Source organism: Hirundo rustica, chromosome 1 (genome assembly GCF_015227805.2).
Source record: "Hirundo rustica isolate bHirRus1 chromosome 1, bHirRus1.pri.v3, whole genome shotgun sequence".
In the NCBI taxonomy this organism is placed as follows: Eukaryota; Metazoa; Chordata; class Aves; order Passeriformes; family Hirundinidae; genus Hirundo; species Hirundo rustica.
In genome coordinates, this window is record NC_053450.1 from 62540938 (window position 1) to 62568726 (window position 27789).

Sequence of the window (27789 nt, forward strand, 5' to 3'; positions counted from 1 at the left end):
TGGCATTCATCAAAGCTTTACTGGTCAGAAATCCAGGTTACATTAAAGACAGGCTTTTAAAATGCCATGGGAACACTGGATCTGGACTGAAGAATATAAATAAGCAGGCTTAGATTCTGGGATGCTGAGTGATTAGCTTCAGTGATTTCAAAGGCATTTGGGCCTGAAAACTTTGATTTTAAACTTAGGAGTAGGAAGACAGCTTCCCAAATGCATGGCTTCCAATTATCTTCTGTATTCAGCAGAAAATACAGCAAAAATTGCAGGGCTTGTACATGCTTTTTGAATCCAGCTTTTAACTGCCCTTTGCCAAGTAACATGAACTCCAAAAATTTATTCCATCAGTACATTAAGCAGCTATGACTTCCATTATTACAATCCATTTTCAAAATATGCAAACTAAAGTGGCATCACTTTTCTGTTAGGACAAAGGAGGGTACAAAAAAAGAAGCAGGCTGCATCAAAGGGAAGGGTGGCCAGCCATAAATCCAGACCCAAATAAAAGAGCCACAACAGAGGCCATCCTAGTGCAACATCCCTTTTACAGGACACTGCACCCAAAGCTGGAGAAATGTGCTGCTATCAAAACCACCATACTTCATCACAAATTTCCTCATTGCAAGTGAGTGTTGCAGGGTTGGCTCAGGTAAAAAAAGTGAAGACAATGAGTATTGAAAAGCCCAACCCTAACCCAGGGAAGCTGGCAACCCACCTTGCTGACTGAGCGTTTGAGATTCAGGTTTCTATTTACACAACCAAATGTATAAAAAAGGAACAAACAAATGAGGAAGGTATTGGTTCTGTGATTTTTAAATATAACCTTTGCTAACTAAGGAGAAAGTTGCTGATTAAATAATTGCTACCCCAGTATTTTAGATACACTTGAAACATGCACATTCTATGATGCAGAATCTCTTTGGCAACTTTTAGAAGTAAAAGCTCTAAGCACCAGATATTAAACTGTACTCAGACACTTTAACTATTATACTTCTATGGCACAAAGGAACAGAATCTCTCATCCTGGGATACCTTTTAATTATGTAGTGAAAACTCCTGTGAAGATACGTAATAACTTATGCTACGGAAAAGCATGCCATGCATGAATAAATGCCGTTACTCTCTTCCTTCAGCATCTTTCAGTCAGCAGCACCTACAAGAATGTATAAAATTACTGCATATTATCGTCCGGTGTATATATAACCTTGCTATATAAAAAAGTGCATTTTTTTCTGCAGTTCTGAATAGGTTTCTCTGGAACCTATTGTGGTGGTGCAAAAGTTATTTTATTAGGTTTTTAAGTGTTTTATATAATTAATTTACAGTTTTTTATAAGAAGTTTTGAAAAATGGTTCATTCCCTGTACCCCCATTCTTCCCAATGGTTCTTACCCTTTGTATTGCTGTCAATCCCCTCTCTCTCTCTCCTTGGGCCCCCTGTCTGTCACTCCTTCCCTGGATTCTGGAAAGTTCCAGGGAGGGTGTCAAGTGATAGGCTGGTGCTCAGGGAATCCCCTTTCCCCCATTGCGGAATGGTTCTCCTGTTGAATGTTTGTACCCCTAGTTCCACCCTGAGTTAGCCTGGTTGGTTAATCTGTTGTTACCACCTCTTGTTCCTCCCCTGTTTAAAAGTTACTGCACCACCATTGTTCAGGGTCTCTCTTGAGCAGCAGTGGTCAGGTGTGGAGCTCCCGTTTGGTCTCCCCCTCAATAAAACCCTGTTAATCCTACTCAGAGTCACCTTTCTATCCATCGCCGTGGTCGTGACTACCGACAAGTCCGTCTCACGGTGTGGGGAACCAAGATCCCACAGGGAGGAGAGAGCTAGTCGAACTAGCAACTCCGACCGAAAAGCGTGTGTGCTGCGGTGTGGAACTGAGCTAGCCCGTGAGCCTGCGCTTCCACGCGCACAGCGGACACCGCGACAATATATGGTTTTTTTCCTCACTCATTTTCTCCATATTCTTTTCTAGTATACTTTGCTGCTGCTTACATTCTTTTCCTGAAAACTCAGCCTTTCTGCACCTGAGATCTAATGCCATCATAATACCCGAACAACAATAATTCCTAGAGTTTACCAAATCTCATTACCCAGTAGAGGCCAGGCTGTTGCTGCTCTGGATCCCACAGCAGTGAGGCTGAGCAGATTTTCTCAAAAAAAGGTGGAGGTGCACAGTACCCACACAGAGCCAGTCACACAGATACACCGACCAAAGCACAGCCCTCACACAATCACCAACAGCACCAGCACCCACATCCTGTTCCTCCATCTGGCTGATTAGGATGAAAGCCTGTGAGCAAGGAATGCATACACAGACATAATACAGATCACTCCAGCAGCTGCTCTTAGACACTCCATCTGTCTAGTTACCGCCTGCTGGATCTTCTGGTGTCTCCAGTTGCTGGCACCTGGACATAAAAGCCCCTGAGGCCCGTAGCTCCACAGGCTGCTGGCTCCCAGACCCACTGGAGCACGTGCACACATTGACACGCGCCCTGTGGCTCTCTCTGGTCTTAGGCAATCTGTACCCGGCTTCTGAATCCCCTGGCCTGACACTTGCCTCACGTACAAACAAGCTCTCTCACAGCCTCATCCCCTAATTCCATGGGTCCTTCCAACAGCTGGCTTGGACCTCCAGCCTAATGTTCATTAGCTATTAATTACACACTCTGATGTACACACCCACACAATATGCACTCACTCCAGTCTTTCCCGTTGCTGTCACTTCAGACACACGAACACCTATGACATACTTATGGCCTGTCCAGTTGCTGGCACTCAGACCTCCACACATTTGTCTTTCCAGCTGCTGGTATCACAAGCAAGGGCCCCTATAACTCCTGGTGTCCTCTCCAGCCACTGGCACTTACTTATCCATCCACACAGAACAGATAGGACCTCATCCACAAACTTACCCTTGGAATTCAGTACCAAGGCTGGAAAAGCAGCAGAGAAAGTTCAACTACTTACCAGCAGCCTTGCAAATGGCCCTTATTGTTACCTCTTCCCTATCTTCTCATCTTCGCCCCTTCTCAAATCACCTTGATCCTTCTTTTACCCAACCTTTGTCCTTGCCCAAACATTTTATAATAAGCCTTGCACAATCCCAAGAATCTCTGTCTCTGCATCCCATAATGACTTCAATGTCCCTCTCAGGGTGACAGGATGTCTGTAGTGATCCAGCCAGCTCCTTCCACTAACTTGTCTGGTGAATTTCACACTTGGTCCCAGATCTAAGGTCTGATCCTTCTCCTTTGACAGTCTCAGATGCAGATGAGGGCTTTTCCCTTGTGCTTACCCAGGGACTTGGTCACTGGAGTTTCCCCTCAAGTCACTGCTCCCCTGTGCTCGTGGTAATGAGCCTCTGATAACCCCACATACAGCTTATGCCAAGACACTTTTCTGTGTTATACTGTTCCATTGTCAAGTATAGCTTAACAGTGTACAAATTATTTTCAACACTGATATTCTACATGTGTCATAAGCATTGAAGAAGACAAAACATAATAAAAATTACTGAACGCAAAAATTGCAGCAAACCTGAACTGCAAAGTTTTTGGTTTATAAGTATCTGTGATCATATGTTCAAATCCCTAGGGAGCTTTTCCAGAGACTTCAATAACTGACAGATCAGGCTAAAGGCAAAAGATGCTCTGCAGGGAGAAATAGCATAAATTTAATATTTTATTTCTATTCTTTACTATTTCAATCATTTCAGGGCTTATTCTTCAGAAATTATTTGCAAGCAGGTCATGCCTATAGCCACGATTTGTAAGAAAACCATGAGACAAGTCAAAGCCCCACCCTGGTAGTTAGCGCTTCCCCAGACATCTGTGCAGCTAAGTACAGCACAAAAGGATCCAATGCTCTTGCTGTGAAGCTTCCAGATAATTATCTCTTCAGCTAAACCCTCTCTGTTTCAGGTCTTCAGAAAAGAATTTGTTGACATGAGAATGAGCCACTAAAGGAAGACAGGAACACAGGAGAAAGTCGTGGGGATCCTTACATAAGGAATCTGTACTGCCATATATTAATATTTTTTTTTTTTTTACTTAGGAAATGAATGTTACATATTTATGCTAATTTTAAAAAACAAACTAGCAAACAAACAAAAACCCCCCAAAAACCACCAAAACCCAAACCAAACCAAAACAACAACAACAACAAACCCAACGAAAACAACAACAACAAACCCAGCCAAAACTCCCCTCTAAAGCTCAGCTTGTAGGCTGCAGTAAATCTGTAGCCATTTGGGAGACATAACCAGTAATACCAATTTTTTTCTTCCAGACAGAGTTCTAAGGATTTTGAAAACCACCACAGAATGTGCACACAAACAAACAAAGGACATTACTACCTTAAAATGTATCTTTAGGACTTAGAATACAATAATATCAAATATGCAATTGACAACTTGTGGTTCAGCATAGTACTGAAAAGAAGAACCAATTGGAACAACAACAAGGAATTCCTGATTCAGGGATTTCTTTACAATGGTGAAGTGTTGATAGAATAAAAGGATTACTGGAGATTTTAAAGAAAGATATGAGAGTTTTGTGTGATTTCAGCTGTTAAGAAATTGTATGGTAACAACTTTGCAGTTTAAACTGAACCAATTTTTTTTTTAATTTTAATTTTCAGAGTTTTCATTTATTTTATAAAACATTTAATATCTCTAATCACATAGCTGTTCTCAATAAAAAGTTAAAAGGCAAGAAAAAACTTTCCAAATCTCAAGAAACTTTTAGGGGTAGAAGCTTAGAAGGACCACAGAAGGGTGGTCCTCAGCATCACGCTCAGGTCCACTTCCCTATCATTGCCTCCATTAAGTGCATAATGTCGAACTCACACAACTCAGCTGTGATAAAGCCTTGCTAAGAGACTGGAACTGCACCAACAGCCAGCTCCTTACTTGTTCCCAGCTGGTAAGTCTTAGGGCATTTGCACTGGCACACACTCAGCACAGAAATCAAGAAATTCTTGGGCAACACCGATCACATCAGTTAAATGTGGTATTATTTCACAAACTTTTCCACTTCCATCCTCTTCTTCCTCATCCATTTTCCATGCTGAAAAGGCTGTCACTTCCTGAAAACAAACAAACAGAATCCCCCCCCAAAATCCCAATAAAGATGATGTTTTCAATTCCAAACATACCCCTTTTGTAACGGGCCTGGAGCTAGAGGCTATGGTTAAGATGCAGTTCCATGACAGACTAAGACAGCAATCAAGCTGCTTCCTGGTTTGCTTTCCACCAACTCTCTAATGAATGCTTCCCATTTATCCACGGGCTGAGAGATTTTTATACATTCATTAAGCCATCCACAAGGGTCACCAAGACCTTTATTTTATGTAATCACAACTACTCCAGAGCCCACAGCGGGATATGTATTCAGACTAAAACACTAAATAACAGAATGTGAAAAAAATATTAAAGTAATTTTACCACAAGAGAAACATACTGACATCAGTTCAGGTAAAATAGACCTGACAGTTCAGGTAAAACAGACCTGACCTCAAGTTTTACTGCAAATAAGTGTTTAAGGTGAACTGTTTTTACTGTAATGGATTTTTTTTTTTTTTTTTTTTTGGCCTAGCTGATGTGTACTAACGACTCCAATTAAATAAAAGAAAGCACTGAAGACCAGTTCTGTGTGACCTAAGCTCTGATATTTGGGTTTGTAAATGACCTTGACAAGATGTGAGGGGAAACTCCAGATTTGACACAATGAAACAGAGACAGTCGATGCATTCAAGAGGCAGGAAAAGGAGGCTGCATCGTGTAGCAGCTGTAATTTCAAAATATTTAAAAAAACAATCCACAAACAAATGTCTAACATTAGCATCTTAGGCATAAATGTTGTGTTACTGAAATAATATAAAGGCAGCATCTGGTAAATAGCATTCATGCAAAATGAATTAGCATTAAACAAAAAAAATCCAAACACCCTAACCCCACCCACTCCTCCATTTATAGCCTCCCTCCCTTACTTCAGTAAAAGAAAAGAAAAGAAAAGAAAAAAAAGAGTAGGGTGGAATGACACAGAATTTTTTTCAATGCTTCAAAAGCGAGTGCATGGAACAAATCTATAACCTTCTGATGTGTTGCTCTCTATTTCTCAAGTTGTTCACAACGCATACTTCCCTTCTGTCCTTCAGTCAGCTGAACTCATGAACAAAGAGGTTTAATTCAGTCAGTGAGTGGGAGGTATTAGACATAAAGAAGAGACATCTGTCACCCCCTGACTCGTGAGCAAGGTGGCACTGTCAGGAGTGCAAGCAGCAGGAGAAAGATGGCTGAGAATGGTTTGGATGTTAAGTTTAAGTCACTGTCATAACATTCAGAAGTCATCAGTAAAGCCAGATACAAGGGCAGGATTCAGTGCTGCCTTCACACTCCAGCAAGCAAGCTGAAAAACCCTGGCAACTGATCACACAAGAGAGGCCAAATTCCAGAGGCAGCAGGCATGGGTAAGCACAACTGCACCCACTTTACCAGCAACATTAATCTTGGCAATAGAGAGAAAAACTCTGGAAATGTTGGAGAAAGAAACAGGAAGTGTAAGAGAGCCTGTGCCTGGGACACAGAGTGGTGAAGGGCTCCTGACCTTAGGAGTTAATTAGTACAGCAAAGTAACATTCGAAAAACCCAGTATGTTTTTTCAGAAGAAAGCAACATGTTTTTAGCAAGTTTCAAGCCTTTCTCCACGGTGATCTCAGTCCTTTCTTACTGTCTCTTTGTCCACTCATGCACAGAGCGATTCTTCTGCCAGATCATTAATTAAAACGACAGGTTTGACCAAACAGCGCTCACCACAAAGGCCTTGCGGATGCGGTGGAACCGCGACATCCCTGGCCATTTACCCGCACCCTTTGCTCGCAACCGGCCAGCCCAATGCCGGCCCTTGCTTGCCCGCACACGTGCTCTTTTTAAGACAGGGAGCCCTTGCACAAAACCCTTTTCCAAGTCTCCAAGGACTGCTACCACACCCAGCGCCATCATCCACCCCACCGCTGCCAGCCCTGAATGACTCGTGTTTTCTGGGAGGAAAAGACCTCTCTCACTCTCATCCTTTTAACTCCTGGGGGATTATTCACACCTCCCACGAAACGCTAAATCCAAACTTCGGTGCTTTCTGAAACAGGGAGCCTCTCGGGGTGCAGCCTTCCTCCCGGGCCACCTCCTCGCCGCTGCCGGCTGTGTGCGGGGCCCCGGCCGCTCCTGCCAGGCCCCGCGGCGGCTCCGGGCGCCGTCGAGGCCGCGGCCGCTCGGGCCCCACGTGAGGCGGCCCCGCCCCACGGGAGCGGGCGGAGCGGCGCGCGGCGGCCGCCGTACCCGGAAAAGGAAAGGGAAGGGAAGGGGAGGGAAGGGAAGGCGCGGCCGGCGCGGGCGGGCAGGCAGGCAGCGGCGGTGGTGCGGCTCAGCCCGGCCCGGCGGCGGCAGAGGTAACTTCGCGCTTCTTTTCCTCCCCCTCCTCTCCCTTCTCCCCTGCGGCGGCCTCTCGTGGTGCGGCCCGTGCCGTGCCCGGGCCCCGCCGCAGCCGCCGCGCTCGGGGCAGCGCGGGCGGCCGGGGCCGCCTCCGCCGGTGCGGGGTCGCAGCGGGGGCCGTGGGCGCTGAGCGGCTCCCGCGGGTCACAGAGGGACAGAGAGGGACAGGTTGGGAGAGACCACGGTGGAGCGTCTGGTCCAGCCGCCCTGATCCAGCAGGGTCATCCCAGAGCACGTGGCGCAGGATTGCGTCCGGACGGTGCGTGAGCATCTCCGGAGAGGGAGACTCCACACCCTCTCTGGACAGTCTGTTCCAGCGCTTGGTCACCCGCACGGTAAAAGTTCTAACTCGTATTCCGGGGCCACTCCCTGTGCATCAGTTTCTGTCCATTGCCTCTTGTCCCATTGCCGGGCACCACCGAGAAGAGCCCGGATCCATCCTCTCGGCACTCCTCCTTCAGATACCTACGGACAACGACGAGGTCCCCTCGCAGCCGTCTCTTTCCAGCGGCGGTGTGAGGTTTTTCAGGATGACTAATATTTTTGGAAATGGAGGTTCTCCATGTCTCCCTGGAAAAGGGCCGCGGCAGCCCAGTCCTGCACGCAGTCTCCATAGCAGTTAATTCGCTGCCCTGCTGGAGTATTTATGGAATGAAACACACAAACGCTCCACTTGTGAGCATCTGGTCCACAGCAATGGTCTGCCCGCCTAGTGAAAGGAGCCGTGTGACACTAGTGTTAAAACAAAACCAGAACGTGACGGCATAAAAAACCAAATTTTTGTGGAGTGCTAGAAACACTTGCCCAGCTGGTTTGCCAAAACCTCCCGGAAATCCAGTGATGAAGGCTTGGGAGTTTCGATTTTTAAGCAGGAATGTGTAATTTATATGACGTATTCATTGCTAAGAGAGAAATTGCAGGGCTTCTTCTAAGCACGAGAAAACCCTAACCTAGAACTTGGTTGGTGCACCCTTGAGGACTCTCATTGTATGGCCCATATGAGCAGTGACTCAGGCAGAGCTAAACAAAGCCAAACTGGCACCTGGGGAGGTGTTCATGGCCAGTGACCTCACTGTGGTATTCAGCTTCCTCTGTTGCCTGAGGCAGCACATCTGGGAGAAGTGCTGAATGTGTAAGAGATTTAAATGTCTCTTGCTGCATTGATACTTCGAGCAGGGTTTGGTGTGGTGTGTTTTTTTTTGTTTTGTTTTGTTTTGTTTTTGTTTTGTTTAAGCAAATTATGATTGTGTGTTACAGGGGACAGTCCTATCGGTTTTGTGCAAACTATTTAAATTTTCCTCTTTTTCCAGATTATTTTCACTGCTGAAAAGGAACTGCCATGGAGAGTACGTTATCAGTTATTTTCCTTGTATCGTTTTCTATACTGCTGTGTGAAAGTTATCACCGAGGAGTGGAGACAGCTACTGTTGTGCATACATCCGAGAGAGCTTTTCCAGAAAAGACAGTGGGTGTTAATACTGACTTGGCAGGACTAATACAGAAGTTGCACCTTCAAGAACTTTTTAATCGTTATGGAGAAAACAACTCTCTGTCAATTGATGGGTTTAGAAAACTGCTACAGAACATAGGCATAGATAAGATGAAAAGGATTAAAATAAGCCACAACCACGATCACGACCATGACCACGATCATGACCATGACCACAATCACGACCATGACCACAATCATGACCATCACGACCATGACCATGATCATCACTCTCATCATAATCATGTTTCATTGAGTAAAAGCTCCGAGAAGACTGCTTGTCCAAGCCATGAATCCGATGCTAGCAAAGACCGCAGGAGCAGCCACGCGAAGGAGCCTCACAGAGCCGAGAGCGTGGAACGGCAGCAGAACTTTGTGCGCGGCAAGAACGCGGTTCACGAGATCACGGCGTCCGTCGTCGCCGCTTCCGCAGGCGGCCACGCCGAGCTCCAGAACGTGCAGCCTGGGGAAGTCAAGACGGTTGTTCGCGTGGGAGCGGCCGGCCCTGGTGCTGTTAATGCCACAGGGGCCCACAATGCCACCTGGCTTGGTGCCACAAAGGCAAACGAATCTCGTGCTTCTCCGAAGGAGTTGGAGAGAGGGAGCTACCTCTATTCGAAACTGGAAAAGCAAAACATTCAAGAGGTGAGGCGGGTTCTGTTCTATTCTCAGGAATCCAGATCCACCAGGAATGTTGCCATGGCTTGTTTTTCACGTGCTTATTGTTTATCTGGGTGCAAGTTTTGTGGTGTAGCAATACCCATAGCCAAACACATGCAAACAACTTTCCTTGGAACTTAACATTTTGAGGGAATATGGGTTATGTTAACAAGCTCAGAGGAAAATCAAGTATCAACGTACAACTTGGTTTAATGCCTTTATGATTTTTATATTTAACCGTTACTAAATATTAAACTGTTTCTAAACCTGACAAACATCTACAGTTTTAAACTTGCAGTTCTGCCTTATATCAGGAATCTGTCTTGTTTTCCTATTAATGTAGTGAAAGTAAAAAAAAATACAGTTAACGTGCTGTGATTCTTATCAAAGCTGTCTCACATTGTGATAGTGTAGAACCATCCTGCTCTAACACCTTCACCTCCCCATATATGAAAAAAACAACTCTAAGAAAGATTGTGGCAAAATTGTGTTATTTTAAAGTACTATAAAATAAGCACTCATAAAGAGTATAGTTGTGTCGTAGTCAATTTTCTTAAACAGTCAGATCCTGTTCCATTAAAGGCTTCAAAAAGCAAGCAGGATCTTAATGTTTGCAGCCATACCAGGTAATTCTGAGTGGGTGTTGTGTGGCATGTGATGGTGGGTGCTGAATTCACAGGTTGGTGCTGTGTTCTGCACTGTCGAAGCAGAAGTCCTGCTGCTCTTTAAACCCACTGAGACTGTGTGTAGGTTGTACAGTGGGAAGTTGTTTACTCGAGGGAGTGTATGTAAAACGTGCTCTGTACAAGACTTTCCACAGCAGTCACTGCTACAAAAAGATACTTGACCTTGTTAGTGCTTCCTTAGGTGGCCTTTAAAACTGACTGAAAAGTAGTAGGCTTTTTCTATTTGTACATCAAAGCATCTGACCCATTTGTGCTGAGAATGAGTAATAATTGCACATCATCTACTCAGACTCCCAAACCAGCTGTCTGGGGCAGGCTTGGGGTGGAAGTACATTTTTTTTACTAAATGGGTTTGTTTTTTGGTTGTGCTGATGTAGCTGCTTTCATGTGGTGCCACTGCATTTCAATTAAGATGGGACGTGCAGTCCTTTTAAGATGTATTGTTGTATTTTGGTTCTGGTTAAACAACCTTTAACACGTCTCTTTCCACAGTGCTCCAATGCATCCAAACTGATGCAGTCGCATGGAATAGGCACTCAAGTATTGTTGTCTGCTACAGAATTTAGTTATCTCTGCCCAGCTCTTATTAATCAGATCGATGGCAAGTACTGCATAGTCCATGCTACTAGTGAAAAAGCTGAAACTCCTCCAAAAAGTTACTCTCTGCAAATAGGTAGGCTGTTTTTTTTTTTTTTTTTTTTTTTTTTTTGTAACATCAAGGCTTAATGGAAAAATGTTTATGTTGGTTATAAATCCAAGAAACCTATTTCATAGTTGTAAGAAGTGTCATTTTCTTTTGGCACTTCACCAAGATTATAGAGAGAAATCTTTGTGGCATACCTTTTTTTAACCTCTGATTAATTGAATGATCAGTTGTGTTTGATAACAGAAATGTTAAGCAAACAAAATCATGTACTGTTACTTATTGTTGTTACTATCTTATTTTCTTTTGCCAGCTTGGATTGGAGGTTTTATATCCATCTCTGTCATCAGCTTTCTTTCCTTGCTGGGTGTTATATTGGTACCACTGATGAATAGAGTATTTTTCAAATTTCTTCTGAGTTTTCTCGTGGCATTGGCTGTGGGGACCTTGAGTGGAGATGCCTTCTTACACCTCCTTCCACATGTAAGTATTAATTACTGTTTCATCCATTATCTCAAAGCAGAGAGCTTGACAGCTGTATGTATTAGTGCCCTATGAGTTCATACCCATTTGATGAGTCATTTCTCAACCCTCTTATGCAGGCTGTTTTGATGGAAATGTTTTCCATTTGGAACATCTGTATTTTTCATTTCACAGTCTTTAAAAGTTCAAGAGCTTTATAGCATTATCCCACTCTCTATTTCCCATTCTTAGTCATATGTGCTGCCATGTCTTTGTTGTTCCTTGAACACAAGAATTTTGCATAATTTTTCTTACTGGTTTATTGCAGTGCTGCCCCCATTTCCCTCCCCCCGCCCCCCAGTTTAATGGACTTTAGAGACAGTGGATTATTCATTTCACATTTAAAGTGTTCAGTGAGCAATTTCCACTATTTTTTCTTACAAGCTACTTATGTTGATGGCTTTCCCATTGTGATTTGATTTTTTTACCAGACTCCATCATTTCTGAAGTCCTGGGGCAGATACTACTTGATAGATTTTATAATTGCTGTTACATAATAGGGACAATGAAATGGGAATATGATTGAGAACTTCAGGAAAGGCAGAAATTTAGCAAAGAGACATTCTTCCCTCACTCCCCTCCCAAAAGTAACTTGTTCCAGCTTTCAAATATAATGGATAAAAGTTACTGCAGATTCTGTGGTTTCCCAGTCTTGCCTGTAATCCACCAGTTCTTTTTCCTTTCAGTTAATTTTTCATTTGCTGTGTGAGGTTATGTAAATCAAAACACATGTGAATGAGATGTGCAAAAAGATTTTTTTATTTCTGAACAAACCAGTATCCAGTAAGGAGAGGAAAAGTGTCAGACTTTCTTTAAAGAAGGAAATTACAGCCAACTTCTTTGTGGAAAAAGTTGTTTGACATCTCTGAGTTTTCTCAGATGGGAAGCTAACTGGTGTGCAGGCTGTGACCACTGCTTAAAATGTGGTTTCCTTGGTGCGTGTCAGGAGTTGGTGTGGGTGCAGCTGCACACCTTGGATTAAACAGTGTCCATGCAGCTTCAGTGTGGGGGCCAGTGCCAGGCCTGTTCTCAGTCCTTGCAATGTTTCTTCTTATCACCAAATTTCCAATCAACAGATTGCTTTGTGATTGTTTGAGTCTGTAAGCAGAGCATTGGCCCTGCAAAAATCGTCAAGTCTCAGGACTCCAGATATGAGGAAGATGATGTGAAGGATACTTCCTATGTTTTTTACATTACAGTTCTTTTGAATTTCCCCTTTTTGTTTTCCCCTTAGTCTCATGGAAACCATCACCATCACCATGAAAAGCCTCTGCTTGATCAAAAAGGCTCTATGTACAGACATCTTGTTTTTCAAAGCACAGAGGAGAGTGCTTACCTGGATTCTACATGGAAAGGACTTACAGCGCTTGGAGGCTTGTACTTCATGTTTCTAGTGGAGCATTTGATCACTTTAATAAAGCAATTTAAAGACAAGAAGAAAAAGGTAAGGAGACTGTTACTTTAGAGCTCTATTGTATTGCATGCTCATTTCTGAAAACACTTATTAAAAAAGACCTTCTATGAATATCATATATCTTTTGTTTTAATAGCAATGGCTGACTGGATTAGTGTTGGAATTTAGTTTTCTATTAGGGACGCATACACTTCTAAAGTATGTGATAACCTTTTTGTGTGATCTTTTTATTAAGGGCTCTTTCCTATTTCCATAACCAGACAGTATAGTATAGGCTTTGACATTGCAGTGAATTGTTTAATAAGTAAATGTCCAATTGCATCTTTAGTTTTAACAGTGATTTAAGAACTCACTTCATTACTGACTTCCTTCTGACATATTGAGACATTTATAACTATCTGAACTGGTTTTATTATTATTTGAATTCCACTCCTGGGTGCAGTAAGTTTGCATTGTGCAGTTATTGTACTGCTGTTGGGGAGGGCACTTGCACAGACAGGTAAGGCTTGGCAGTAAGTGCTTACATAAATAAGCATCCAAGTATGCTGTAGAAAATTACTTTTTGGAATAGCATTCCATGAGGAAACACAGTCTGTCAAGCCCTTTGGTGCTTCCCCTTCTCTTCCCCAGAAATGCAGCTCTCAGATTGTTATGCTGGTTTTTATGTGTAAGGTAAATAACTGAATTTTGGCAGGTCATTAGGGTTGGTAACTTGCCAATTACTGGTAACAGTTCTTTAAAGACCAGTGTAGCCAGGAATAAAGGATGATATCAAAGTTGACTCAGTAAGAACGATTAAGCAGAAGTTGGTGATACAATAGAATCACAGAGTAGTTTGGGTTGGAAGGTATCTTAAAGGTCATCTGGTTCCAACCAGTCCTAAGCCTTGCTTGAAGAAAGTTAGTAAATGCTAATTACTTAGTTTAAAAATAGCTAATTGCTAGGCTACCTCAAAGACTGATAATCTCTGTTTAGTTTTCTCCTTAAATTGGTCATTAAGGCAGTAGTTGCAGGGTAGATGCCCTGTAAGCTCTTTGATCATGAGAGGTTGTGTTGGTGTGGTTCATAGCTAAACTAACTCTGAGATTTCCCTATCTCTAGTTAAATGTGTTTGACAGGAAAGAACGTGAAGGGTTTCAAGCAAAGCAAGAATTTTGTCTCCTCCCTGGCAAGGAATGGGTTTCCTGTTAGACTAATTATGCCCTCCTAGATGTTGAGTCACAGATCATAAATTGTTGTGATACAGCTTTTAGTGGGCAAGGAGGAAAGATTTTACTTGGTTTTCCTTCTGTACATTATTAAAAAACATTATATTGACATTATGATAGAAAAGAATTAGTGGAATAAATTACTCACCGTTTGATGTGTTTCACTTCTCAAATGAAAACCTTCTTCTTATTTCTTGTGAAAAATGTAGGGCATTTATGTGCGTGGGTTGGTTTGATTGTTTGTAGTTGTTTTGGGATTTTTTTTGTTTGTTTTGTTTTGTTTTGTTCTCCCCTGCTATGGAGCCTGAGGAACCTTTGTCATCTTACTTTAGTAAGTTTTTAATATTCCTTTTCTACACTCTTTATGTGGCTTCCATGTTGTCCTCTTTCTGTGCAGGCTGCATAAATGTTGTGAATATAATGTTGCTCATGTATATCCTGAAAAATAAGTAAAATATTCATAACTGCAGTATTTTCTTTTGGAATAAGAAAAAAAATGAAGATGATGGAGAAAGTAAGAAGTTCTCAGCAAATGACGAAAAGTTGGATACGGATGATCGTAAGTCTCACTGATGTCACACAGTTGTTACTTGTGTCAGCACTGTTTAAAAAACACCTGATTGATGGCAGCTCCTAGATCTGGTTCTTACTCTAGGTTGGATCCCTGCCTATTTGAAGTATTTTCAAAACAAACCCTGTCTTTTCTGCTGATATGTAGAGCACCAGGTCTATTTGCTGCTTTCCTTTGAAAAGGAACCGTGGGTTGGAGGAAGTGGATTCACAGTTTTGGAACTTTAAGCCTCTTAATTCTGGATTTAGTAGCAGAAGTTGAAGTCATTCTGTGAAAGTTGCAATACAGCTGTACCTACTGACTTCTACACTTCTCTTTAGACTGCTAGATGTTACATGCATGACTCATCATTTAGATTTCTGGGGTTTGTTAGTTTTAATATATATTTATAAGGGTAATATTACAGAGTTTTAGACAATACTTGAAGTTCAGCAGAGTGCAAATGACCATGTATCCCCAAGAACACGCCTTAAGCCAAAACACACCAGACTAGTTACTTGTTAGCTCGTGTTGCTAAAAGAGATGTTCAGATTTTCAGAGTAATTTTATAACTAATAAATACTTGTCTGTAATGTAAAAAAAAAAAAAAAAAAAAGGTATTCATTTAATTGAAGAGGAAGAGTTTATCAAGTTTCAGAGATTAGTTGGAAGAAACTACTGTGGTGTGTCAGCAATGTTTATATGAGGGTATTTCATGGTCTGTATTGATGTCTTTGGTTTTTAGTGCATATTTTTCAGGTGTTAAACACAAGTGCCTGTATTTATTTTGAAATACAGGAGTTTCCAAAATTATCCATAACATAATCTTCTGTGTCCTTTTTCTTCAACCCTGAGATAACTAGATGGCACATGCTTTTCAGATATTTGGTTTTTCTGAAGCAGTTGGTTTTTCGAAGCAATTGAACTACCAGTCTTCATGCTGTGAAACTGGGACTTAGAGCCTTTTGTTGTTTTGTTTAAATTGCAGTGAGTCTTAGATAAAAAGATTTTTTTTTGCCTTTTAGGAAGCATTCGTGGCCATAATGTAAGGGCTGCTTCAGCAATAGGGGACAGAAACTAAAAGTTTTCCTTATTTTGAAATATTGGGAATTATTTCTGAAATCTGAATCAGTTGTGGAAATGTTTCAAAAACATCTTCTGGTTCAAGAAATTGGATTATCAGTCTCGACTTCTAGACTTTTTTACTGCTTCACATGGTCAAACTGTTTATTGTATCTTTGCTTAGGTGATTTTAAAAAAGTGTAACATTGTACTCTGGGTTTTTGTAACAGGACCTGAGGGCTATCTAGGGGCAGACTCTCAAGATCCATCAACCTTCATGTCTCAGCAGCCAACTGTACAAGAGGAAGAGGAAGTGATGATAGCTCATTCTCATCAAGAGGAGGTTGACAATGAATATGTGTCCAGAGGCTGCAGAAACAAATGCCATTCCCATTTGCATGATACTCTAGGCCAGACAGATCGTCTAAGTCACCATCACCATGACTACCATCACATTCTGCACCACCATCATCATCAGAACCATCATCCCCACAGTCACAGTCAGCGCTACTCGCGCGAAGAGCTGAAGGATGCAGGGATAGCAACTCTGGCGTGGATGGTGATCATGGGAGACGGACTGCACAACTTCAGTGATGGACTGGCAATAGGTAAGTGCTAGCTTGGATGCTGCAGCTTTCTTGGATGTGAAGGCAGGGAGGTCTTCTAGCTGTCTCTTACCTTTGTTAGGGATGTAGCTAATTAGCAGAGGATCTTTGAAGCCTAAACTTTTCTGAGAGCATCATCTTAATGAGTAAAAAAAATCTTCAGCTTAATAGCCTGGTGATAAGTGATATGTGAAACAGAAATTACGTGTTTGCAGCTGTGTTTCTTTAGAAAATCTGTAAGCTGGGCTTCATTTCCTGCTTTTGAAGAGTTAAATCTAACATTTTTCCAAACTGAAGCTAAGCTTAGAAGATATACGGAAGATTGAATTTGTATTTCAGTGCCTGCAAGTGCTCAGTAATTTTTTAAATTTTAATTGTTTTTAGGACAGGCTTGTATTTTTTTGTCACGTACAAAATAACTGTGAGTTTTTTCACCTCAGTCAGGCCACTGGTATTGTTGGCTTCTTTACCTTTTTTTCTCTTTCATCTTCTCTTGTGATGCAGCGGGGTCAGGTTCCATACTTGGTATGCATGCCTGCCTGTACTGGGCCCCAGTTAGTGGTCCTCTAGAGCACTGATGGGTAGGGAGATGAGGCCCTGGTTTCAGTCTGTTTTAGCCTGAAAATTTTGTTTTCTGAAACAGTGGTCATACTATACTCAAAACCTTGTTCCTAAAGTTGAGCGTAATGGTCCATTTTTAAAAAAAAATGGAACAGGTATAAACAATTATTTTATTCGTAAACAAAGCATTTATCTCTTTGTTTCTGTTTAGTTCATGCCCCTATTTTTCCCTTAATGTGTGTAGTTGCTCAGTCTTTTTTTATAATGCTTCAGTGAAAATATTTCTTTATCACAAAAATAGTAGATTGAATATTTTATTTTGGACTTCTGCCTGGGAGGTGAGGTTTGGGAACTCATGTTTTTCCTAGAAGGAGAACTAGACTACAGGTATATTGAATTTAAAAGGTTAAAGTAAGTTACAGAAAGTGAAGTCAAATCAATAAACTTCAGTACTTAGGCTAATCTTTCCTGATCTTGACTATCGTATTTAGGACTAATCTTTACAGGTATTGAATTCATTTCCAGACTGTTTAGCATACTGGAGGCAGCTCAGCAGTATCAGTCTTTTTGTAAATTTTATTGTAGGAAAAAATTTGTTCTTGTTTGAAGAGGAAACCCAATAATAACTATTTTCTCACAGCAATATTTACAGTTGTTCAGATTCAGTCAATTCAAAGTGTAATGTGAAAAGAGACTTTCTGATTTAATCTCATTTTTGATGAAAGTTGAAGCATGAAATGTAAATTTTTGAGCAGATCAGTAGTGAAAAATGTGGTAGAAGGAAGATTTGCATACAAATGGCACAGAATCAATTACCTCTTGGCATTAGGGAGATTTGGGAAGGAGCTATGACTTTATAGTTGTGAAGGGAAAAGTATGAGAAAGGTTAATAAAGGCTTATTGAACAAGTGAGAGCAATAGCTTTCAGAGGTCCTGCTGTGTAGCTTGTTCAGGTTGATGGAAATACGAGTTTCTTTCAGTTCTGTGTGTGCTTAAAAGTATTATGGGAAAACGTCAATTTGATGGTGTTGTGAAAATGCCAATGCTACTTGTGTAGTAGTTCATCTGTATTTTAAAGAAGATGTGAACGCTTCTGTAAAGATAGCTTTAGCCAGCATAACCCTTTGTTTAAGTTCATTCACTTCATGTGATTTGTTATTCATAAGTTCCATCAGTTACTTTTTTTCCTCAAATCTGTTGTGCTAATTATGTAGGAACAAGATTTAAAAGTGCTTATTTTTTTTATTAAGGCGTGGAACTGTTGCATCTGACTCATTTGTGCAGAAGGATCATCTGTGATTTGAACTTTTATGTGTAATTACAACTAAATAAGTAAAATGCAGAACGCTATTTTTACACTAGTCTTGCATGCAGATATTTTTTCTTCAGCTTTTGAGAGAAGTCATGTCTTAAAAGTATATTTTAAGATAAAATCAGCATCCTGAGAGGGGATAATGCCAGATACGTTAATTTCATCTTCAGCTTGTTAACATTTTAGGACTTCTTTTTAGCAATGAAAAAATAGAAAGAGATAATCTTGATATTTAAGCTTGTACTTTGACTACTTCTTACTTTTCCTCTTTGAACTTCATAAGAATTGAGTTTGCTATGGTCTTGTCTAAAGCTCTAGTGCTTGGTGTGTCACCTCAGCACTTACATTCTCCCCAGTTTCCCCTAAATTTGCTGTTGGTGCCAACTGTTTTATCCAGATGATTAGTGAAGCTACTGAAGGAAATGGGTTGCAGTTTTTGTCCTGGTGAGCTCTACTTCTTACCAGCCACCAGGCCCTGTTAGCACAGCAGTCCAGTCCGTGTGCAAGCCCATATTTGCTCTGCCCTGATGAGACTGCTATAGGAGATACTGTCAGAAACCCTACTAAAATTCTGTTATATTCTCCACCTGTATGGTCAATTATCTCTTCAAGCTGGATGCAGCTTTTGGAGAGGGATTTTAAGAGGATATTCCACATGATCTTTTCAGGAACTGAGATAACACTGACCGCTCCTGAGTCCTGTTCTTTGCCTTTCTTAAAGATGGGAATAGTGCTATCCTTTCCCCAGAGTTCCAGTGGGGCTTTCTATAGCCATGGTGTTCCACACATGATTGACAGCAGCTTTTTAGACACACTACTAACTCTGTCAGTACCCTCAGATGAGTCCCATCCTGGGGTGCACCTGAGCATTTCTAGTTTTTTCTGCATTTCTCTGAACTGTTGCTTCTGTGGTTTGCTGTCTCTTTTTTCCTGGAATGGAGCTAGGATCTGGCTTTGTTGACAGAGACTGAGATGAAGGCTGTGCTGGTACTTTGCTTCTTGTTGCTGCTTATTTTCCTTCCTCATCTATCAACAGACCTGAATTTTTCACAAACTCTGTTTCTCAGCTAACATTCTTGTAAAACTGTTTCTTGTTATCCTTGGAGTCTTGTTAGTTTTAGATCAAGCTGGGCTTTGGTCTTCCTTTTATTCCAATGCTTTTAGCTTCCTTGTTGCCAGTCTTTGTTCCTATTTCTTGTGTGCTTCCTTTTTGAATCTTAATTTATTAGGACACACTGCTTAGCTGGGCACATCTTCTGCAAGTGTTTCTGCACAAACAGGCTTGTTTGTTTGTGCATCTCTGTGCTTTAGAAACTAGCCATCCCTTCCCTTTTGACTGATTCCCAGGGTATTTTATGCTGCAATTCCTTAAATAAGTCGTCTGCTTCATTAAAGCCTAGAGTCTTAATTATGCTTCTTCCTCTTCCAGCTTCCTCCTGTGTCCTGAACTCAGTTACCTCATGCTCACAAGATGTCATATTTTGCTCTATTTGTCATCAGTTTTTCCTTGTTTCTGAGCAGCAGGTCAGTTTACAATGCTAATCCTGGCTGGCTTTTGTGTCACCTATAGTAGGAAACCATCACCAGTACAATTAGGGAACATCCTGCCTTGTGTGCCTAGTACTGTTGCCTCCACAGCAGAGGACTCTGTGTGAATGATGATGTCCTGTGTTCATAGGTAGGCTTATCCACAACCTTTCCTTGGTTAGATGATCTCTAACCTTATTCCTAGTGTTACTCTGATTGACCAAGAGACTGAATAGACACGTGGAACTGCAGTTCACACGTGCTTTTATACTGGAGCTCTGTGTGATCAAAGAATCCCTTTATGGAGGCAGCCAAAAAACCCCCAAGGTGAATTGTATTCTGTCCCTGTGGGCAGTTGGTATCTATCCATGACAGACCAGACAAGCTTTGGTGGTGTCTCCACAGCATCATTCAGGCAGGCTCTGGGCAACCCGTGGACTTCCCTGGGCAGCAGGTCTGTTTTTGTTCTGCATGGGAGGGTATCTCCTATCACTAAAAAAGAAAATAAAAAATCTTTCCTTTCTTTTTGTACTTCTAATCTGAATGTACTGAACTGTTGGGCAAGGCAGGACTCACTTATCCTCTCACTGCTGCCAGAGTCATGGCCATGCTCTTCCGATCAGTAGCGGCAGTGGGGCCAGAAGGTTCTTCTTGTTGCCAGACTTCACTGTTTTCAAATGTTACTCATCTCAGAGTTCATGTTTCCTGTTCCAGTGCTACTTTGATCGTGCCTTCCTCTTTAGTCTCATGGGCTTGGGCTTTTGCCTCTGTAGAACCTCTTCTGAAGACCCTCTTGATCCTCTTTGTTACCAGCCATCCAAAGGTGCCTGCTCACCACGTCCTGGCACGGCACACATCCCAGACATAATGTTGCTGCTGTTGTCATCACTTCAGAGAGGAGCATCAGTCATTTCTTGCACTTGAAGACGTGGATAGCTGTGTCTCCCTCAAGGGTTAGCATATAGCTTCCCCAGTGAACAGAAAGGACTGTCTTTAGTGGAGTCATTGCCATTGTATTGCTTTCTCTGGGAGCACTGCTCGTGGGTCCCTTGTGTGCCGGCCACTGTGACATGGCTTTGCGCCTCTGGCTGCTTGTTGGCAGCATCTTGTGTGCTGGCAGGCTCCTGGCAGCTATAGGAGGAAGCTGGATGTGGCTCTGCACCCTTGGAGAGGCTCTCCATGCAGCTGGGGCCCTGACATGCCGTGTGTGAGCTGTGGTGCAGCTCTGCAGCCCTGCAGTGTCCTGTGTCCTCCTGAGCTGCTGCCAAACAAGAAAATGGCAAGCAACAGGAGGAGCAGAGAAGACGAGAAAGATGAGGACTGTTGGACTAGTTTAAGGGGCTTTTGTGGTTTGGAGGTTTTTTTTCTCCACTTAAAAGCAAGCTGTTATGGTATTTACTTAGAAGTGAGCTGCTTAGCTGCTGATCTGTCACTGCTGATTTTGTAGCCTCTCATTGTTGTCTTGACTTTCCTATCCTAAGGTGTTTGACTCTCAAGTGCAGTTGAGCTGCTTTATTCCCTTTGTATCTTAAAAAAACCAAGTATTTTCGGACGGTGTTTCCATTTGTTGCATTTTTTGGGAAGGGTTGTGTTGTTGGAATTTATTTGGCTTCGTTGAGAAATAAGATAGTGAAATGCGTTTTACTTGAACAGCAAGATTCTGAAGAAGAATTTTGCAACTTAAGAACCATAAACGACTGTTCAGTTAAAGTTTAAATGCTTCCACAAAGAAAAATTTGAGTCAAATATATGTCCTAATATGATATATGTCCTAATATGATACAAGCATGCGCAACAGGGCTTCTGCACTTGATGTCTGAATATGTAGTAATGTTTTGTTTGCTTTTTTTCTTCTTGTCTTTTCATAGGAGCTGCCTTTACTGAAGGGTTGTCTAGTGGTTTAAGCACTTCTGTGGCTGTATTTTGCCATGAATTACCTCATGAGCTAGGTAAGACCCCAGCATTTCCATATGCTGCATGTGTGTGTACTTACAGGTGCATGGGGGAGAAAAAATTTGAGCAGAAAACTTCATTTGTGTCAGGTTGTCTATTCAAGGATACTTCTGATTTACTTAAAGACTGTTTAATAATTTCTTAATTGAATTAATAGTTTAAGAATCTAAATATTTCAGCTACTTTGTTTAAAACTGTCTCTTGCAGTTACAGCTTTTTCTACTTTAGTTGTAGTTTTTATTCTCCTTGTATATAAGATAAGTTGTGAATTGCAGGAGAATGCATGACAGAATTTGCTTTTCACACATCTCTCCTTAATTTTATTCTCGTGCTTGTGCTGCTAAAAGGAAGGTCACGATTAGTCAAAGTACTTTCTGCATAACATTTGCTGCTTTTTCATTAAGTCTTGCAAAGAACTGCTGTAGCTCTGAATTATACTTGAAACTCCTTAGAAATCTTTCTGGGAGCAGTTTGTCTTTCAAGCTCAAGTGATTTAAATTCATGTGCAGTCCCATGAGAGATTATTGTCGTGTCTTACAATATGAGTTCAGGATCTGGCCCTTTTGAAGGGCAGCTGGTGAGAACAGGATGGATGTACTTAGTTGAACTCGAGATGAAGCTGATCTTTCCAGTTGTCAAATCATTTTGGATGTGCAACTGCTGTTTATTTCTTAGCTGTCATGGTCACAGTCATACTTGGTGTATAGAATGAAGAAGGAAGGGTTTGTTTTCACTTTTTTTAAGGTTTAGTTCCCCAGAGGGGGGAGAACATTCAGTTTCATTTAATGGAGCTTGTAAACCAGTATGTGTAAACATTAAACTGTCTCTCTATATAAAGTTTGATGTATTTGTACAGTAATGTTATATAGGAATACCTAATTGTGGAGAAAACATACCTGATTTTATGGGTTGGGAGGAATTGAGTCTCGTTCATACTAATCATGGAACTTGTATCAATTACACATACTAAATATTATTAGTTCAGATATAATTAGAAAATTCATCTTACGAACCTGATAATTTTAGACTCAACTGCTCTGTTGGTTTTAGAAATAAGAAAAATATTTTAAAATTTAAGTCATACTTCTTTAATCAGAACAGAAAACTTGATAGGAAATACTTTCTTTACCAGAGGACATGAAGTGGCATAGAAAAATTGAAACAAATGGGGCTAGTTAAAGTTAGCTGGGAATAAAATTGTGTTATTGATGTTAATGCTAAGCGATGGTTTTAATATACCAGTTCATCTTAATTGCAGTAGCTTGTAGGAAAGGCTGTTGTTACACATTACTCAAATCAGCTTTGAAAATCGCTTTTGTTTACTTTAACTGGAGATAACTTATAAAGAATCCTTTTTATTTTCAAATAATAAGCTTATATTACTCCGGTTTAGAAAAAATACGTTCTGAATTACAGAGAATCTGTTTCTGGCTGGTGGTCTGTCATTCCTTCAAGTCAAAATAAGATGTTAAGGGTCATTTGCAGAAATTAATAAATAATTTTAAATTTATAAAACGGATTAAAAGTACAAAGAACAGTTATAGGATATTAAAATGAATATGCAATTGAGTGGGAATATTTTATTTTAGGAACACTCGGGCATATCAGGTACTGCAGCATTTTACACTGGTGGTTTAAATTCAGACTGCTTGAGGATATGGAGCTATTAGAGACCATCCAAAGGAGGGGAATGAAGATGGTGAAGGGCCTTGAGGCCATTGAGGAGAAGCCATTTGAGGAGTGGCTGAGGTCACCTGGTCTGTTCCGCCTGGAGGAGACTGAGGGGAGACCTCATTGCACTCTACAGCTTTCTCATAAGGGGAAGGCACTGGTCTCTTCTGTCCTGTGACAGGACCCAAGGGAATGGCCTGAAGTTGTGTCAGGAAAGGCAGAGGTTGGATATCAGGAAAAGGTTTATTGCTCAGAGGGTGGTTGCGCACTGAAGCAGGCTCTCCAGGGAAGTGGCCACAGCACCAAGGCTGAACATTCAAGGAGTTTTTGGACAATGCTCTCAGGCACATGGTGAGACTCTTGGGGTATCCTGTGGAGGGCCAGGAGTTAGACTTGATCGTCCTTGTGGGTCCTTTCCAAGTCAGGATGTTCTGTGATTCAGCAAAAAGCTGCTTCTTTCAAAAATGCAAAGACTTTAAAGTTATAAACTTATTATTTACTGCTGTGGTGTTGTTCATGTGCTCCTTTTAAGATTCTGTCCCTCAGTGATTTCTGATTTTATGATGCAAAAAAAAAAAAGGCGAACGACAGCATAAAAGTAGCTTAGTAATCCTGTAAGAGACCTGTAAGTAAGACAACACTGCAGTACTTAACCTGAGAATGAAAACTTTGTCTTGTCTTGGTTTTTTTTTTCCCTGTTATAGGAGATTTTGCTGTCCTTCTAAAAGCTGGTATGACTGTCAAGCAAGCTGTGCTTTACAACGCTCTGTCAGCTATGCTGGCCTATCTGGGTATGGCGACTGGGATCCTTATTGGCCATTACGCAGACAATGTTTCAATGTGGATATTTGCACTTACTGCTGGCTTGTTCATGTATGTGGCTCTTGTGGATATGGTAAGTGCCTAGGCCTATTTGAATTTTGTATAACAACAGCTTAAGAATTAATGATTTGAAGCAAGTGTTTCTTTTGAAGGCATTTTGACACTTTTCTTGTTTGTTTAGGTACCTGAAATGCTCCACAATGACGCCAGTGACCATGGATGTAGCCGCTGGGGATACTTCCTGTTACAGAATGCTGGGATTCTCCTGGGTTTTGGGATAATGCTGCTTATCTCAGTATTTGAACATAAGATTGTATTCAGCATAAACCTGTAATCCTGGTTGCCAGGAAGACACCTTGGTGTTAAATTATAAGTGGTAGGCTTTTTTTTTTCTACGAATTTCCTTATTGGAAAGGTACATTTGATATAGACTAGATATTTTTATTGGTGTGCTTTGTTGTTGTGTACTTCCCTCACTTCTTGCCTGATAGAAAGGAACACTGTAAACATTGGGGTTTGTTGGGATTTTGTTTGTTTTTAATTGTATTTTTTTACTTGGGATTTAGCATTGCTTATGGTACTGTGGAAAGTGGTACTTAGTAAAACGTGGCCAAATCTATATTATTTGTATTGTCTGTATTGTTTGGGTGGGTTAGGTTGTTTTTTTACTGAATTTATTTACCGTATGTAATTATATGTAATGTTTTTTACTTCAGTGGTTTTGTTGGTTTAAAGAGGTAAAACAACGGTGGTTTTTATTTTAGCACAATTAAAATCAGTGGATACAAAGCACAGTGAGCAAAGTATAGCGAGCAACACATGTAATGGTTTACATGTGTTTATTGGTGAAAACTCCTCTCTCCTGCATCCACCTGATTTATACAGAAAGGCAGGTAAGTCCATTCCATCCTTTGTAGTAGTGCTGGTTCTCTCAGCAGCTTGTGGATTCCTATGTCTTATTCCAGTTGGTTTCTACTCCAAACAAATTAATGTAAAACCACATTCTAAGTGTTTACATCAAATGTTTAACTTGTTTCATCCCTTCTGATATGAGTTTCTCTTCACTGATTTCTCAAATCAGCAGCAAAAGTCCAGCTCTTAAAGCTTTAAGATATGTGAATTCCATCAAAAAGACTTTTAAAGCAGTGCTGTATCGCACTGCACTGCCTGAAGTGACAAAGGTGTATTAAAGCCTGTTTGATATCAAGGGGGAGGAGTGCTACAGGCTGAGATAAACAGTAATTTCCTACAACAGCTTCCTGAACTAAAGTGTTGGTGTACTTTGAGAAAATGAGCTGAGTGGGAGAGCTGCCTACTTCTAGTTCGGTGTGATTGCACACAAACCTGGGCTATATTTTTTGCAAGAACTGAAGCTGAGAAATCCAAAAGAATGAAATTTCTTTGGTAGCATATCTAGAGAAGCAGTTAAGGATAATAAGTGTATACTTAAATATGTAGTTTAAGCCTACAGTCTTAGTATGTTTAACTACCCTGAATGTCACTGAAGAAAGAAGGTTGAAAAAACCAATAGCAAAATAAATTCTGCATTTGTCGGGAAGGTGAACATGTCAAAGTTGTTTAATGATGAATAAATAACAGAATTATGCCATCTTACTAGCTTTAAAAATCCCAGAAATAAAGCAATTAGAACCTATTTCTGATCCATTGCTTCAAATCATCAGCTGAATAAAAAACTTGAACAACAAGAGAAATGTTTGATAATACCATGTCTGACAGGTTAAAACAGTTTGTTGGAAGCCAGGAACCATCCTATCACCTCAGAAACAGATGTTTTCAGTTAATTGAGAAGTTTGAGGGTTTTTTAGAAGTTGAGAAATAGGTGCCACAGGAGTTTTTGCAGTTAGTGGACTATTAGCTCCTCCTCCTTCAGCCTTTCCTCAGGTTAGCAAGATTGGTACTTACTTTTCTGCTCACAGTGATGAAATCTTGTTCTGCACCTCCTTTGAAGCCAGGGGTTGAGAAAGGTGTATATCCTTCATCTCCCCTAATGCAAACCTGGGCTTCCCCCTTCTGCACCACAATCCTGGCTGCTACAGAAATTGGGTATCTCTGGAGTCCTGGGGGATTTCTTACTTGGATGAGCTCAGTTTGCTTTGCATTTTTCACTGCTGGTTTCTGTTAGCCTAGAGCCATAATAGCTGCCAGTTCAGCTGGAATTCCCTTGTCTGGATATGACACAGGAAGTGGGCAGGTAGCCTACTGTTGCTCAAGAGATTTTAAGATTAATGACTAAATGATGGAGACAAATCTACAAATTTCAGTGTTTCCAGTGGGTTCTTGGCTGGCTGAGTCAGTACTCAACTGACTTTAAAATATCCACATATCAAAACACATTGCTAATTTAAGAAAAAGAAAAATTAATTGCCTTTAGAGCATGTGGGCAGAAATGTCTGTCCTGTACACAAGTGTATTCCACCCATTCAGTGCTCTTCAATCACTGATGGAGAAATGTCCATGACAGGCAGCTGTCCAAACGGATAACTGAGAAGGCTACAGACGAAAGCTTGTTGTAGTTTTGTATCAGCAGGATGACAAAAGGTTGGTTATTCTTTTAGTTGGTTTTGGTTTGTTTGCTTTGTTGTTGTTTCCCTTTGTCATCCTTATAAAGTAGAACCTGCATCTGTTGCAATGTACTCGCGTTGGAAATACCCATGGTTTGGCAAACTGGTGGGACAGAGCCTGGAAGTAGCCCTTTATTTTTATGCATATATTTTTCTGCAGCAGTTTTTAATGTGCCTGGCTACTCTCAAGTGTCTGCTTTGTGTATCTGTCTCTAGCTTAATAATGGTACAGACCTTGATTTTCATGCTGTTACAGCTGCCTTTAGATGCTGTGCTAGATGCTGGTAAACAGAATAGGCAAACAATGCTGCAATCAATTTTGATTTGGGTATTTTCTGTAACATATTCTTCTAATGGTTTTGGCCTGTATTTTTACGGAAGACGTGGGCAGCAGGAGTCAGAGCAAAGGGGGGTGGAGGTTCTCAAGTTCTCCCATGCCTGGTCTGTGGGGATTAGGTGCTGGTACGGTTTCTCTGCATCCTTTGTGCCTAAATGTGATGCCACGTGTGTTGTGGGAATGCAACTCTTTTATGTTTGTATAAAACACAACCGAGGCTGAAACGGAATTCAAAGGCTGAAATGGAATTCACAGAGGCTCTCCTGCTGTCTGAACTGAGATGCCAGTGCAGTTGAAACCTCTGCGGAAAAACTGGGTCGTTCTGCTTTCCCCGTGCGGGAAACAAAAAAAATGTGCTAATGGAATGTGTTGCGGGTGGTGGGTTTTTTTTTTTTCCCTCCTTTTTTTTTTTTTAAAATTTTTTATTTAAAGTATTTTTTGGTGCGTGTATATATGGTCACTGTAGCTGTTACTGTATGGGTGTGTGCTAGAGAAAATAAACCACTGAACCAAACCGCAGGCGTCTGAGCGTTTTTCTCAGTGATGCGGGTACGGCAAAAGATGTTCTAGTCTCGAGGAAGAAAAAATAAATAAAAAGGTAGTAATACAGCATTTCCTTAGGGTTTCCCGGGGCGGGGCGGGGCGAGGGCCGGGCCGGGGCGGCCGCTGCCGGAGCCGCCCTCCCGCCGTCATCGCGCC

General features: G+C 41.3%; 1 protein-coding gene across 2 annotated transcripts; it reads left to right on the forward strand.

Annotated features, from left to right (window-relative positions):
* Positions 1 to 7380: 7380 nt before the first annotated feature.
* On the forward strand, positions 7381 to 27604 carry SLC39A6 (solute carrier family 39 member 6). 2 transcript variants are annotated; one of them, XM_040078288.2, is made up of 10 exons: positions 7381 to 7443; positions 8797 to 9620; positions 10814 to 10994; positions 11278 to 11447; positions 12721 to 12930; positions 14598 to 14667; positions 15951 to 16328; positions 21594 to 21674; positions 24054 to 24244; positions 24353 to 27604. In XM_040078288.2, the coding sequence occupies exons 2-10, from the start codon at positions 8826 to 8828 to the stop codon at positions 24503 to 24505; spliced, it is 2229 nt and encodes a 742-aa protein (XP_039934222.1). In that variant the 5' UTR covers positions 7381 to 7443; positions 8797 to 8825; the 3' UTR covers positions 24506 to 27604. The 2 variants fall into 2 exon arrangements, with proteins under 2 accessions (XP_039934222.1, XP_039934231.1); XM_040078297.2 differs by lacking the exon at positions 7381 to 7443 and adding an exon at positions 7713 to 7821.
* The last annotated feature ends 185 nt before the right edge of the window (positions 27605 to 27789 follow it).

Bases quoted from the DNA above. Each gene is read 5' to 3' on its own strand.
- SLC39A6 (XM_040078288.2), top strand. From the start codon at position 8,826: ATGGAGAGTACGTTATCAGTTATTTTCCTTGTATCGTTTTCTATACTG. The intron at 9,621-10,813 runs GTGAGGCGGGTT...CTCTTTCCACAG, and splicing joins AAAAGCAAAACATTCAAGAG to TGCTCCAATGCATCCAAACT. The intron at 12,931-14,597 runs GTAAGGAGACTG...TTTTGGAATAAG, and splicing joins TTAAAGACAAGAAGAAAAAG to AAAAAAAATGAAGATGATGG.